This window comes from Mesitornis unicolor, unplaced genomic scaffold (assembly GCF_000695765.1).
Source record: "Mesitornis unicolor isolate BGI_N332 unplaced genomic scaffold, ASM69576v1 scaffold18200, whole genome shotgun sequence".
Classification (NCBI taxonomy): Eukaryota; Metazoa; Chordata; class Aves; order Mesitornithiformes; family Mesitornithidae; genus Mesitornis; species Mesitornis unicolor.
Window position 1 is genome coordinate 1 of NW_010156415.1, and position 13,312 is coordinate 13,312.

General features: G+C 46.0%; 1 protein-coding gene across 1 annotated transcript; it reads left to right on the plus strand.

Moving 5' to 3' along the window:
* Positions 1 to 5,565: 5,565 nt before the first annotated feature.
* RBM18 (RNA binding motif protein 18) lies at positions 5,566 to 10,447 on the plus strand. The gene is made up of 4 exons (XM_010191809.1): positions 5,566 to 5,712; positions 6,513 to 6,599; positions 8,379 to 8,464; positions 9,817 to 10,447. Exons 1-4 carry the CDS (start codon positions 5,566 to 5,568, stop codon positions 9,974 to 9,976), a joined length of 480 nt encoding a protein of 159 aa, XP_010190111.1. The 3' UTR covers positions 9,977 to 10,447.
* The last annotated feature ends 2,865 nt before the right edge of the window (positions 10,448 to 13,312 follow it).

The following is a 13,312-nucleotide window of genomic DNA, read 5'->3' on the forward strand; positions in this document are numbered from 1 at the left end:
CCTACCCCCCGCTTCCCCGTCCCTAGCAGTGGCACCGCCCCTGCCGTTACCCCAGCAACGGGGCCGTGTCCCCCCCACATCACCGGAGCTGTCCACCTGGCAGTGCCGCATCGCCTTGTCCCGCCCTAGACCTTGGGGGAGCTTAGGTCTGAGCGGTGTCCAACCTCCGGTGTCCGCCTGGGTGTGGGATGCGTGGTGGTTTGGGGGACCGGCGCTGGGTGCCCCGGTGCACAGGAGGGCACAGCGAGGGGTGAGGGTCACCCGCTCCAGCAGATTCGCCGACTGTTCCTGGCTCCCACGGCACTGTGGTCCCGTGTCGGCTGGGGGCTGCTGCCTGACTGGGAGGGGCTGAGAAGTGGGGGCGTATGGGGGGGGCTCCAGGGCTGCGCTGGGGGCTCGGTTCACAGCTGATCTTCTGAGCCATCACTTGGGCTGGAAGCCCAGGGATTGAAAACATCCTAATTTTCTAAACTAGGGCAAGGTTAGAATTTTAGGTTTGAGGTTTTCAGGGTGACCAGGAACCTTGTGTTGTTATTTTGCCGGTGTTGGCAGTGGCACGTGGGTTGAGCAGAGGAGAGTTACTCGCTCGAGTAACAAGGTAGGGTGTGGTATCTTCTGAGCCATCACTTGGGCTGGAAGCCCAGGGATTGAAAACATCCTAATTTTCTAAACTAGGGCAAGGTTAGAATTTTAGGTTTGAGGTTTTCAGGGTGACCAGGAACCTTGTGTTGTTATTTTGCCGGTGTTGGCAGTGGCACGTGGGTTGAGCAGAGGAGAGTTACTCGCTCGAGTAACAAGGTAGGGTGTGGTGTGACTGGCTGCTTATGGTGGATCAGTGCATCAATCAAACTTGTGTGTGTTTTGTCTTTTCTCCAAATACAGATAACTATCTTCTGAGCAAACGTAACATTTGAACAACTGAATTGTCAAGGAAATACGACTTGCTGTCCAATATTTGGATAGTGCACTGAGAAATTAGTAGGTTGTATTAAAAACAAAACACAAAACTAACAACAACAATTTGGGGTTTATACGCTTCTAAGAAATAAGTGTGTCTGATTAACTATTGTACGTGACTGTCATGGAATACTTCTTCTTCCTGCTTCTTTTTGTGTGTGTGCAGGTGCTAGGTTTTTATTCTAAACGTGGTTCATCTTAACAGAGCAGTTTTCTAGTAGCCTCTAAATGGAATCATTAATGCATTGTGCTTTTCAGCCATTCAGCTTTGCGTGGTGTCTGCATTAATTACCATTTTTATCCTACAGCTCCGTTACTCTGGTTTGGCCACGTTCACTGACCGTGTAAAATTAGATATAGGAGTTCTGGAGCGTGCTGTTTGCCAGGTCCTTGAAGGCTCAGGAAACTGGGTTAGTGTGAGGGGAAGAATAGTGGGTGTCTGATTCTTCGCTTCCTGGGATGATCGTTAGTGGTATTTTTAAAGAACCTTTAAGTCTAGGTTGTTCCTCTGCATTGAGGCCAGACAAGCAATAGCTTTATATGGCAAAATTTACTGTTTTCATAGCTTGGGTGAAATGAGTTTTGTAGGTTCTTGTTTCTTCCATGGGTGGGATGTTTCTTTTTGAGTACCCTATTGCAGCGGCATGAATTCAGCCTGGGATGGGGCACGGCTGCCCTGGGACCCTCGCTGCTGGGGACCGGGTCTAGAGCAGCATCACAGCTGTGGGTAAGGGCCTTCATTCCCCAGGGTCATCAGACCTGAAGTGCTTCCATGCTACTAAACATTTAAAGTTTGTCCACTGATGAGTGATAGTGCTTGTCACTTATTCCAGGCTTTATAATTCTGTGTCTTGCTTTTGGTTTTGCTTTAAAAATGGCTATGTTGTCCTGTGCACCGTATCGTAATCTCCATTTCTTTGTGAATAAAAACATGAGGAAGTTTCTTTTAACACATTGTCAATGTAGAGAGTGAGGGTGCAATTCTGTGTCAGGCCAGTAAGTTTCTATAAATCATCTTGACCTTTACTTTCTTATCCTGAGGGCTTACCTCTCTGCTCGTAGTTGCTCATTGCAATTATCCCTGTTGAGGTTACTAATCACATGACTGAAAACATACCTGAAAACTGCTGTTTCTTCATTTGCTGCTTCTATCTGATTTTAAAGGGTTGCCCCTGCAATTTGTATGTTAGACTTGTTTAAGGTGGAGTAAAGTTGATTGAGTTGTTAGCAGGGTTAATAACTGGTTGTGACTTTCTCGAGCAGAAATGAGTTCAGAAAGTCTCAAATTAATCCAAGACTTCCATTTAGAGAGCAACCTATAGCTGCAATCAAGCGCTAGGGAGTTAATAGGTAACGTACACATTTGAGCACAAGCTGCAGTAATAGGAATTTACAGATGTAAGGCTGCCCACAAATTACAGCCTGCAAGTCGATGGCTTATCGAGCACATACTGAGTAACTGTGACTCCGATGGGAGCCTCAAAAGATCTCGAATGCTGCCATACCCTACGTTCCAGGGTATGGTGGATCGTCTCGTGGGCGTTTCTCCTTACCAGTAATGTTTGCTTGGGTGGGAGAAGATGGTGTTAGAAGCCTGCTGAGGGTTTTCTCAGCAGCTGGAAGGATGTGAGCTGCCACCGTATCTGTTTGTGATGTAGGACATCACCTCGGGACACTTCTGATGCCAAATGATCACTGCTGGCAGTGGGGTAGGAGGTGTGCTGTGGCACAGCCGTTTGTCCACGTCACTTCTCAGTGCTCCTGTCCTGGGGGTGGGGGGGAACCCATACTTTAGTTATGTCTCCCACGTGGCAAGCAGAGTGAGACTGCCTCCTCTGCCCATTCCTGTTTGTGAAGACTTTTGAGACTTTTCAACATTTTGGACAGGCAAAAATGTAATTTCCATCTCTAGGGTTACACATACATATTACCTTGTTTCCAGTAGCCTTTGAATGACCATTCATTTTCCACGGGTGTGTAATAGCGGGTGTTCAACTTCCTCAGCTGTTCTACCTCTTGTCTAGGATCCCATCTTGATGAGTCTCACCTAGAAAACAATGTGTGCAGGAGTTGTTGTTACAGACTCCTCCTGACTCCCAGTGGGGCAAAATTCTTCGCAGTAATAGGTTTCGCATGTGGCCCAGTACCTTCGCAGTATCCTTGGGACAGCATTGTTCAGAGGAAGCCTTGCCTGTGTTTGAATAGCACTCAGGGTGCCAGGAGGAAGAGTGGAGGAAAAGGAAACGGGGGAGCTGCTGGTTTGTCTCGCATTCACATCAGATGACAGGAAGTGGAAATTGAGGTTGGCTGTGGTGATCTACACAGCGCGGTGGGGCCACATCTGTGCAAATGACTTCCCAGCTCTGGACAGCCCAGGTCATTGCTGTAGGGAAGCTTTTTACATTTTCTCACCTTTCAGGGCTTCAGTTTTTCCATGACAGATCTTTCTTCAGTGTTGAAGTCCTCTTGGCTTGGAGAATTACTTGTCATGTTACTGTTAATGCCCTCGCTATATTAACAAATAACAAATCACAATCACAGTCAGAAACTTTTCCTTATACAGAACTTCAGTTCTGAGCTGTTCCATGGAGAGTAGGGGACCTGCAGTTGTAAAAAATTGCACGTGTGGTTGGAAAACAGCATTTGCATCATCTAAGATGTAAAGATTCTAAATAAAATAGATTACATAGTCTGCTTCTAGACTCTTAATGAAGTTCTTTGCTGCTAAGAAAGTATTATTTGAATGCAGAGATTCTCAGAAAAGCAAACCACAAAGTGTATTCCTTTTAGCAGTGCAGCTGCAGAGGTTTTGTTGCTGCTAAACAGAAGGCAGTGGGAACCATCGCTGCCCTTCCACGGCCTCTGTAAGTGCCAACAGGGGAACAGCAATCCGGTGGTAAGGACTTATTTCCATACTGCTGAAATTGCAAGTGCTTTTTGCAGCAATGTGTTTACAGAAACAAACCTGAGGTGCGTTTACTTGTTTTGGAGGCTTAGAAAGCTCAACATGTGGGCTTTTATATACATCACATGTCTCCAAAGTCAGTGTTTGTACTTGTGCATCTGTGACTGCTTGTTGGTAGCTTGAGGTGCGGTGGTGAAACTTGGCTACTGTGTAAGCTGCTCCTTTTTCCCCCCCTGCTCTTGCTTTTCTGTCTCCTTTGCCTTCTGGGCAGAGGCTGAGAGTTTGTAGGCCTCTTGGAAAACCACAGTGCTTCATAGGTATTCCAGAGGATGTAGGAAGCCTCCCATGATCAATTACAATGTGTTTATTCCCCTGGGAGATCGCTTGGCCCTTCTGCGCTGCTTGTCTGAACACTTGCTGCACCTTCACCTCTTTAGAAGTGCACATCCGGAGTGTCCACCGTGACCATCCTGTGAGATGAGTCACGTTCCTGGAACTTTCTTGCCTGGCTTCTGGAGCTTAACAAAGGGCTAAAGCCCTTTTCAAACATCCTATCGGGCTTTATTAGGAAAAATATTGTCTGCCCTTCCTGTTCGGAGTGTCCCTAAAGGTGCCTGGTGCATTTGACTGTCTTGGACCACCACTGACCATTCATGGCCGGACACATGAGGTTTTGTCCAGTGCCTTCACGTGCACGTTGCGTTATCCTGGTTGGCTTTCAGAGCGCTGAGCGTTATCTTGCTAGCGGAAAATTTGGCTTAGACTACATGATTTGCTAACAAATGCTGTAGGAGAAGATAAGTCCTGACAAAGACGCCCTTATTAAACCCTTAGACAATTCTTAAACGCTAGAGATGGAGTCAGGTGGTGAAATAGGTGTCATTTTCCTTCTAGGTCAGCTGGTGGTGTTAAACACTTTGATCCAAGCAACCAAAAAAATGCTGCAGAGAACTTTCAGGATTAGATGTGGCCTGTCCAACAAATGTGCTCCTTATTTTAAATTGCTCAGCACACTGAATGCTAAGCAGACAGATTTACTCCGGCTTTCCTCGCTTTTATTGGAAACAGCACACTCCCCACTGGATGGCAGGAGGATAATTGGCTAAATAAGTGTCTGACTTTTATGTGCATGTTGCTGAAAAGCTGTCTGAGCCAGAAGCACTGGCAGATCTGGCCTGGATGATACCGAGGTCTGTCTGGTGCCGTTTGTTTGGTGGTTTTTTTTTGGCTGGTCTGCTGTCAATTCCTGCTTGCAGTTTATTCTGCTTTTTCTTATGTCTTCCTGCTTCCCCAGCTCTGCCAGATGAGTGGCAGAGCAGCCGCGTTTCTGTATGATGGGGGAGCATGATGTTTCTGCTTGAAAGTAGGTATGATGGAGAGAGGTAGGAGGCAAAGCCGTCCTCGAGTCCTAGCAAAGCATTGCATAATTGCCCAGAAGCCAACTATTAATAGATTTTCTGTGTGCCCTTCAGCTGGCACCACTGGGGGGAAAGCTTTGAGCCTTGGGGTTTTGGAGCAGTCGCTGAAGATGCAGCTCTGAGCTGTGGATGCTGAGGCATTGCTGTACAGAGCACCCACCCCTGTCGGTATTTGGAAACACGTGTGGCACAACTGGACTGCTTACGTTACTGAGTGTGAATCGTGTGTGTGTCAGGGGGGTCCTCTCTGCTTCCATACTTTGAAAGTGGTGAAAGGTGTCATGAATGTCTTCTCTCCCCTTCAGGTACCACCTTCTCAAACTCCTTCAGAAGTTTGGCAAAGTAAAGCAATTTGACTTTCTCTTTCACAAGTCTGGTGCTCTGGAAGGGCAGCCGAGGGGTTATTGTTTTGTGAACTTTGAAACCAAACAGGTATGTTACTTTTATCTAAATTTCTGATTGAAATTATTGGCTTCTTTCCCCATCTTTTTCTTTTTTTCTATGTTAAAGATAAAACGGGGAGGGATGGACTAAATACCTTGTCTACACAAACTGTGACAGCCGCTCTGTGACTAGTCCTGGAAGTAGCAATAGTGATTTCCTTTCTCCTCTGCTCTCCTTTCCTGAATCCTGCTTTCTAATGCTAACTGGAAAGGGCCAGTTCTTTGGTCCACTTTTGTAGTGCATTAATTCTAGAAAATTATAGCCAGGTGGAATGGCATTGCAATATCTATGTTCAACTGCTGTGAATCAAGCTTTATGGGAGTGTCCCAAAACAGATTCCACTGAGCCCAGAACAGGACCAGGTGGGTAATGTCCCAGTGCACTTGAGCAGGATCTGGAATAAGCATAGGCAGGTGTTAGTGAGACACATGCAATCACTGTAATGAGTCACAGTATTTTGTAGAGAAACGCCTGTGGCATAAACCTCCCTCAGAATGCTGTTCCAGTAGCCTTTCTGTTTGGTATTTTCAAAATTCCTGATTGTTTTCCCCATTCTCTCACCCAAAATAAATGAAAGAATAAACTGATGAGGCTGATTAAAGTCTGGTTACTCAAATGTTGGAGTCTTCCAAAGAAATTCCTGGATTGGGATACAATGGGATAAGATTTCTTTGCTGTCAGTTAGCTGTACTTACAGAAGACTGATTAACAAAGAAAAAAGGCTCTTTACATCTCTGTTGGTTTTGACTAAGGACTCAGTTTGTTTATTGAACTGTCTTCCTGTGCAGGAAGCAGAGAAGGCGATCCAGTGTCTCAATGGGAAGCTGGCCCTTTCCAAGAAACTGGTGGTGCGGTGGGCACATGCACAAGTCAAGGTAAGCTGCTGCTTGTGATTAAGAATTGCTTTTAATTTGCAAAATTGAAAAACTTTAATATTAAGGAACAATCATTATCAAAGCTTTCTTAGCCTGGCAAGATAATTTGTCTGTTCTAGGAAATAGCTCATAGAAATGGTCTGAACAATCTGCCACTGCTCTCATCTACCTAAACCATGCTGCGTTAGCTGTGAGTGAGAATAGGCCATTTATGATGGTCTTTGTAAGGGAGCTTCTGATCAGAGTGGTGTGAACAGATTTCTTCCATACATGTCCACATTTTAACTTTTCCCAAAATCAGTGAATCATTGGCCGAAAGTCTGATGGTTCACTTTGTGGTTTTGCTCCCTTTTTGGATAGGAGATGCATGGAAATTCCTGATTCCCAAGTACTTTGTTGCTTTGTTCTACTTCTGAAAGCACTTATGTGGCAGCAGCTCTAATTACTTCTGACTTTAAAGCAACACATTTCACGTCTAAACTAAATATCCTTTTATTACTTGCTCTGTCACATAAAACATCAAGTTTTTAATATTAACTTGGGCAGTACCTTCAGAAACATCTTTGTTTTGTTTGTTTTTTAATTCTTGTCTTGTTTCTCCTGCAGTTATTTACTCTGTTGTTTGATAAAGCGATTTATTTTGAGTAACTTCCTTTGCAGATAAATGGATTTGGGGGGAGGTGCTTTTTGCTGTTTTTCTTTGGGTTGTAGCATGTGCCAATTATCCTACAAGCAGCTTTCAACCTTTTCTCTTATCAAATACACCAGTGCATCTGTTTTGGATGCTGCAAAAAACAAAACCAGGTATCTTTATTAAAGGAGACCACATTGTTTTAATTATTGACTTCAGGCTCTCATCACATCTAAGCTTCTGCGAATCCAGTCTCCATCTTCTTCAGCTCTGCGGCTGCTGGAGCACCACGTGCTTCCGGATGCCTGAGGAATGATCAGGCCATAAAAGGGGATTCGGGCAGAAGAGCGACCGTCTGCTCAGCTGGGAGTTCAGTGGGGTGGCTCAGAGCTTGGCTGGCCGGGGTATGGCGAGGAGCACGCATAAATCATCAGTTTGCTTCACATGGCATTTTCCAATCTGTGAATGGAAAGATTTAACAATACTAAACTTTGGCTTCTTATAACAAGTGTTTATTTTAGACACTACTTAGCACAGTGCTGGTATTTTTAAGATGAGTGGCCAAGGCTTAGCAGACACTCGGTTTGAGCAGCTCTGCTGAAAAACAAACCTGACTTTGTGCCAAGCGGAGCACTGTGAACAGTTGAGGAGGCCCGTTGCCCACAGACATGACAGACTCACAGGCTGCTTTCTGCAGAAAGGAGGTGGTTCCTAACTGATCTTTTTATATATCTCTTTTTTTTTTTTCTCCTTCCAGCACTGCCCAATTCTGGGCAGTTGTGTGCTTGGGTTACCTTCAGACTCTGACAATGTCTGTATAAAGACCATAGCAGTACAGTTAAAATAGTTACCTTAAAATTTACCATCTTTGCTTCATTGACTTACATAGAGGGGAACAAGAAGCGGCAAGATTTCAGGATCCATAGTACAATGCGTGTAAGTGTTCAGTATCAGAGTCTACGTTCCGTGTTGGTACTAAACAAATATTGTGGTTGGGATTTGTTTCAGTGTTTGGCCACCAAAATAATTCCTAGGAGAAGCTTCACAAAATCACAGGTGATGTTAACCCAACTTTAAAGTGTACCTAGGGGCAAATGTTTCTTTGTTTCTAATTCCACCTACTTCAATCCTTGGTCTCTTGTTCACAGAGATATGATCACAATAAAAATGAGAAGATCCTTCCAATCAGTCTGGAGCCGTCTTCCAGCACCGAGCCGCCCCAGTCTAACCTAAGGTAGGAGATGGGGGGCTGCCAGGTGATCAGACTGCAGGAGTGGCAGGAAATGAAATTATTTGATTTCAGTAAGCTCTAGAGTTGTTCACATTACCTTTGTGCTCAGAATCTACCATGGCAGAAAAGCTGTTATTAGAAGGGCAGCATGCTGCACAGTAACTCATTTGGTGTGGGACACTTCAGACTTGAAGTTCGTTTTCTAACGTGTGAAGCTCCCAGGGCAGTAGGAAGAAGAGGCAAGGAGGGAAATTGGGAATGTGTAACAGAATGTGCTTGCACTTTTTCATATGAATTTCAGTGAGAGGTTTTGTACGTATTTGATTAAGCAAAATGCTTATGAGCAAGGATTTCTATGGTAGTAGTGAAAGATTAAAACAAAATCAGAGGTAGTATTTTTTTTCTTTGCCACTCTTAAGGCTGGTACGTCTTCTCTGAGGGATGTGGTTAAATTCTCCCACCCTTGTGCTTACCTAAAGCATGTGGTGCTGCTTTGCCAATTCACAGTTTGGTTGAAAAGATACATGTTTTTTTTTCCTCTGTGTTCTGCTAGTGGAGTCCTGTAAGGAACCAGGACTGGGGATAATGAATTTGCCTCCAGATAAAATGAGCTTGGAGTTCAGAAGTAACATGCTAGGAAGTAATGAGCAGAGAGACTTGAGTCATGCAGATTGTAAGCTGTGTTAGTGGCACAAAGGAGTGGTTTTAGTGAGGATGGATGCTGCAAAGAGCCACAGTGGAGAAGGGAACATTCCTCCGTCCATCCCCAATGGAGAATAGAGAATAACGAAAGTCCTAGGAATTTGGGGTGTAACCTGGGATAGCCTCTCCCTTTGGGATAAACCCTGCTAACGCTGAAATAATGTTTCTTCCTGACCTAATTGGAGCCTGGGGTTTTCCCATCCCGAGCGGTCTTGTTGCAGGGAGGAAGTCTGGCTTTCATTGCTTCTGCTGTTCCCAGCAGCCTGGTCTGAGCTGCGCTCTGCTGCACATGCTCAGAGCTCTCTAAATGAGATCATTTGGTATGAAGTAGGAAGCCTTGTTGTGTACTTGTGCTCAGTATCCTCAAGAAAGTGCTGAGTAGGTGCAAAGACCGTTATTTTGTGATGCTGTGATGGATCTTGGAGGACCTTTCCTAAGCAAATCCATGCTGAGGATTGAAATGAAATAGCGTGGGCTTTAAGCAGCAGATTCCTGCCTCCCAACTTCACGCTGCTCGTGAATGCAGTGACGGGGGATTAGCCCCTCCTCGTGTGACTAAGTATTCACATGTCAACAAAATCTCTGAATTGCTGTAGCCTGATCCCATGCTAAGATCAAGCTATAAATTTCTCTTCTGCTTTTCCTCTTTCCAGTGTCAGTGCAAAAATTAAGGCCATTGAAGCCAAGCTGAAAATGATGGCAGAAAATCCAGATGCCGAATATGCAGCAGCGCCGGTTTATTCTTACTTCAAACCACCGGATAAGAAAAGGACTACTCCTTACTCCAGAGCTGCCTGGAAATCTAGAAGATGATGCTTGTGAATGGATAATGGTAGCAAGAAACACTGCTTTGTATACCTGGAGTCCTCCGATGCTTTTGTAGAGTGAAAGGACGCTGCCACCTGAGCACAACGCCGCTCTGCATGGCATGGTGTTTGGTAACGCCTCGGGTGTCTGCAGAATACTCCTCACTGCCAGTGCAGCTTTGCAGCTGAATGCTGTTCAGGAAAGCAGGTTCCCTTCAGAGCCTCTGATGAGCACACAGACAGCCTCTTGTTAGTGTGCTTTCATTAGCAGGATTAGAAACAGTCACCGGTGTATGGACTGAAGCACATCCAAAAATACTCCATTTAACTGATTACTTTTTAAAGTATTTTGTAACAAAAAGTATTCCAATTCATGTTTTTAATGGAGGGGAAGCACTTGGTTTTGATTAACATTCTGTAGTTACCGTGGAAAACCTTTACATCTCAATAAAACTAATTTAAAATAGATTTTGCAACACCTTAAGTAACTGTGCGTGCAATATTTTATATGCACCAAAGCAAATTTATTTTGCATATTGATTTGCAAACTTTAAGGTATGATTTTGTGATATGGTAACCTTAAGTCATGACACAGCACAGGTATTTTCAGTGTCATTTAGGCTGTAGGTGTGTGCCTCCATGTAGGGATTTACACACCGTGGAGGTCTGCACTGTGCTGTAAGCTTCAGAGTACAGCGGTGGTGTATCTGCTCTTTGCATTGGTAATCTTTCAGTGGTAGCTGTTTGTAAACCAGATGTGACAGAGTGAGAGTAGCACTGCAGCCCCCAGACACCTGTCAAGCACAAGATCTCGGTGTTTGCCCACCAGCCAGCCCAGCTTCTGGTTTTGGTGTGAAGTCATGCTGGGCTGTGCTGAGGATCACCTGCACCAGGTGCTTGATTTGCAAGCCTGTTGGATGGCATTTTCACTTAAACCAGTTGATCTGCAGCACATTCTCTGCAAGCTAGAAATCCGAGCATGAAATACCATGGCAGTGTTTTCTTCTTGGTACATGCGGTGCTGTGACCGCCTGCGCCAGGGGGATGTTGGAGAATGCATGCACTTGGGTCCAGGAGGCTCTGGTCTGATTTTGCTGGTGTCTGCTCTCTCCAGTCCTTTCAGTGGTGAATCTTCACCTCATTGGTCACTCCTGAGCTGCTTCCCCAAGCTGGCTAACAGTGGTCCCAAACAAGAGATAGAAAATTACTTTTAAACAGCCCCTGGTTTCTGCACGCAGGTGTTGCTCGCTGGTGTAGCAAAGTGAGGTTTGTATTCCTGCGGCAGTGCACCTACCTCCAAACTGAGCTTCCCGCTTCTGAACCGAGCGCCCGGGATGGAGCTGTGCATGTGTGTGATGGATGGATTGGTAAAAGCAATTGTTCAAAAGTAGGTCTTGTGCTGTTAAATATTTGCTTTCTAGTTTTTGGGTACCTGAGGAAAGAGAAAAGTAGTATCACTGGGAGTTTGTACCCCTATGAATGTCAATAACACCCGTTTGCATTCCTCTGTGAACAGCCTGTGTTTTGTTCTTGCGTGGTCTAATGTTTGTAGTCCTCTGGGTTGGTATCTGTGTTATTTAGAACAGCAATCAATTACATTTCTATTAGGAATTTTTAAAATGCCTAGATTCAAATCGGGTGTGTGGTGGTGGTCCCATCAGAAATACACTTTGATATTTATTTGTATTTAAATACAATTTGTTGAAATTCTTACGGCTCTAAATAAACATTGAAAATGCATGTTTTCCTCCAGGAGAGCGAGGGTGGCAAGCAGGAAGTGAGGGTGGTAAATGCTTGGCATCAGCCGGAATCCACTGATACAGATCTCGGTACAATAGCATCAGTGTTGGGGTTTTTTTTTCATTATTTTTATTTGCACTACCGCAGTCGCTCACAAAAGTCCCTTGTGTGTTGGCTGGCCAGACCCAGACCTGGGGGAGCTTTGTTGCAGGTTGGTGTTGGTCATTCTTTCCCAGGAATGCTATGGCTTTCCAAAGGCCCCAGGCCTTGGAGACTTCCTAACCCTGGAGCTGGGAGAAGGTAAATGCTCAGTAATGGCTTTTCATGGGCGTCAGTTTTGGGCTTTGCTCATTGACCGTCAAATGGGTTTGAAGAGCACTGAGAAGCATGGCATTGCGTTGGAGGAGGATGCGGCTGGCTCTGAAGCTGTAAGTATGGAGGTTGGCAGGCCGGTGGTGGGGAGGAGAGCTGGGCTTGGCACCAAGGTCCCCTGAGGAGGCACCATGGGGCTGTTTGTTACCCCTGGCACGTGGTCCTGTCCCCTCAGGGGTTTCTTTGCTCCCTGTATTTCAAGCAAATCCCTGGTGTGAGGTGGGCTACCAAGGACGATGTTCATTGTGCCCACAGTGTGGGTTTTTCCTCAGTATTTCAATAATGTTCCTGCCCCTGCTGATGTTCCCTGACTCGGGACAGGCAGGAAATCATCCCTTCACCCACAGGAACACTGACCATGGCCAATGCCAAATCTCAGGATTCTGGCTGAGTGGCTGGTTGATGTGCGGCTTCCTTGTCGCTGCCTTGTATGAGCTCCAGGGGTGGTGGAGGTAAGGAAGGAGGTGAAGTTGGTGCTAACACCCAGTGACTCCGCTGCTTTATGTTTCCTGAGCACTGCCCAGGCCGTGTTCCTGGAGCAGGCAGCCAGGTAATTCATGGTTTGGAGCTCTACCTCCTCTTGGCAGGCAGCGACGGCTGGAGAGTGGCTGCCCCCTGGCCAGGATTTGATCCCAAGGCTGGGGAAAGGCAGAGGCTGGGTTGGAGGCACCTCGCTCCTGAGCCTGTTCTGACTTTGCAGGGCCCAGGATGCATGGTCTGTGATCACTAAGGAAAGTGCGTTGTGGTGTACAAGCCCTGCATTACCCTCCACTGCAAACGAGACCTGCGTTGCCCTGTTCTGACTGGCACTGCGTAGGGGGCAGATGGCTTTCATGGCCGTGTCTGTGAAAAATCCTACATTTTTTTTTCTGAAGCAGTTGTGGTATATTCAGACCCTTTCTCAGTCTCACTGACTGCTCCACCGCACTTGTCTGAGTCTCCTGTCACTGCAGAGAGGAGGACGGTGGGGAGGGCGAGCTGGCGTGCCTTTGGGCTGAGTTTCCTGGGGGTTTCTTGCAACCTCAATGTTTAAGCCTAATGTCTTGTATTTATTCTAAAATGGCTTTCATCTGATTTCCCTCTCGGTTAACAATTTAGCTGTCACTATCAATAACGACGAGGATCCATCCCCGGCCGACATCAGCTCACGTTACCGTCCTGCAATTACCCGGCGGTGGGACCGCTGCCGGGGCGTTATCGGGTTACCGATGCGGCCCGGGCAGGGCGGGAG

Coding starts and splice junctions, on each gene's coding strand:
- RBM18 (XM_010191809.1), top strand. CDS start 5,566: ATGTCTTCTCTCCCCTTCAGGTACCACCTTCTCAAACTCCTTCAGAAG. Junction 5,713..6,512: donor TGAACTTTGAAACCAAACAG/GTATGTTACTTT, acceptor CTTCCTGTGCAG/GAAGCAGAGAAGGCGATCCA. Junction 8,465..9,816: donor CCGCCCCAGTCTAACCTAAG/GTAGGAGATGGG, acceptor TCCTCTTTCCAG/TGTCAGTGCAAAAATTAAGG.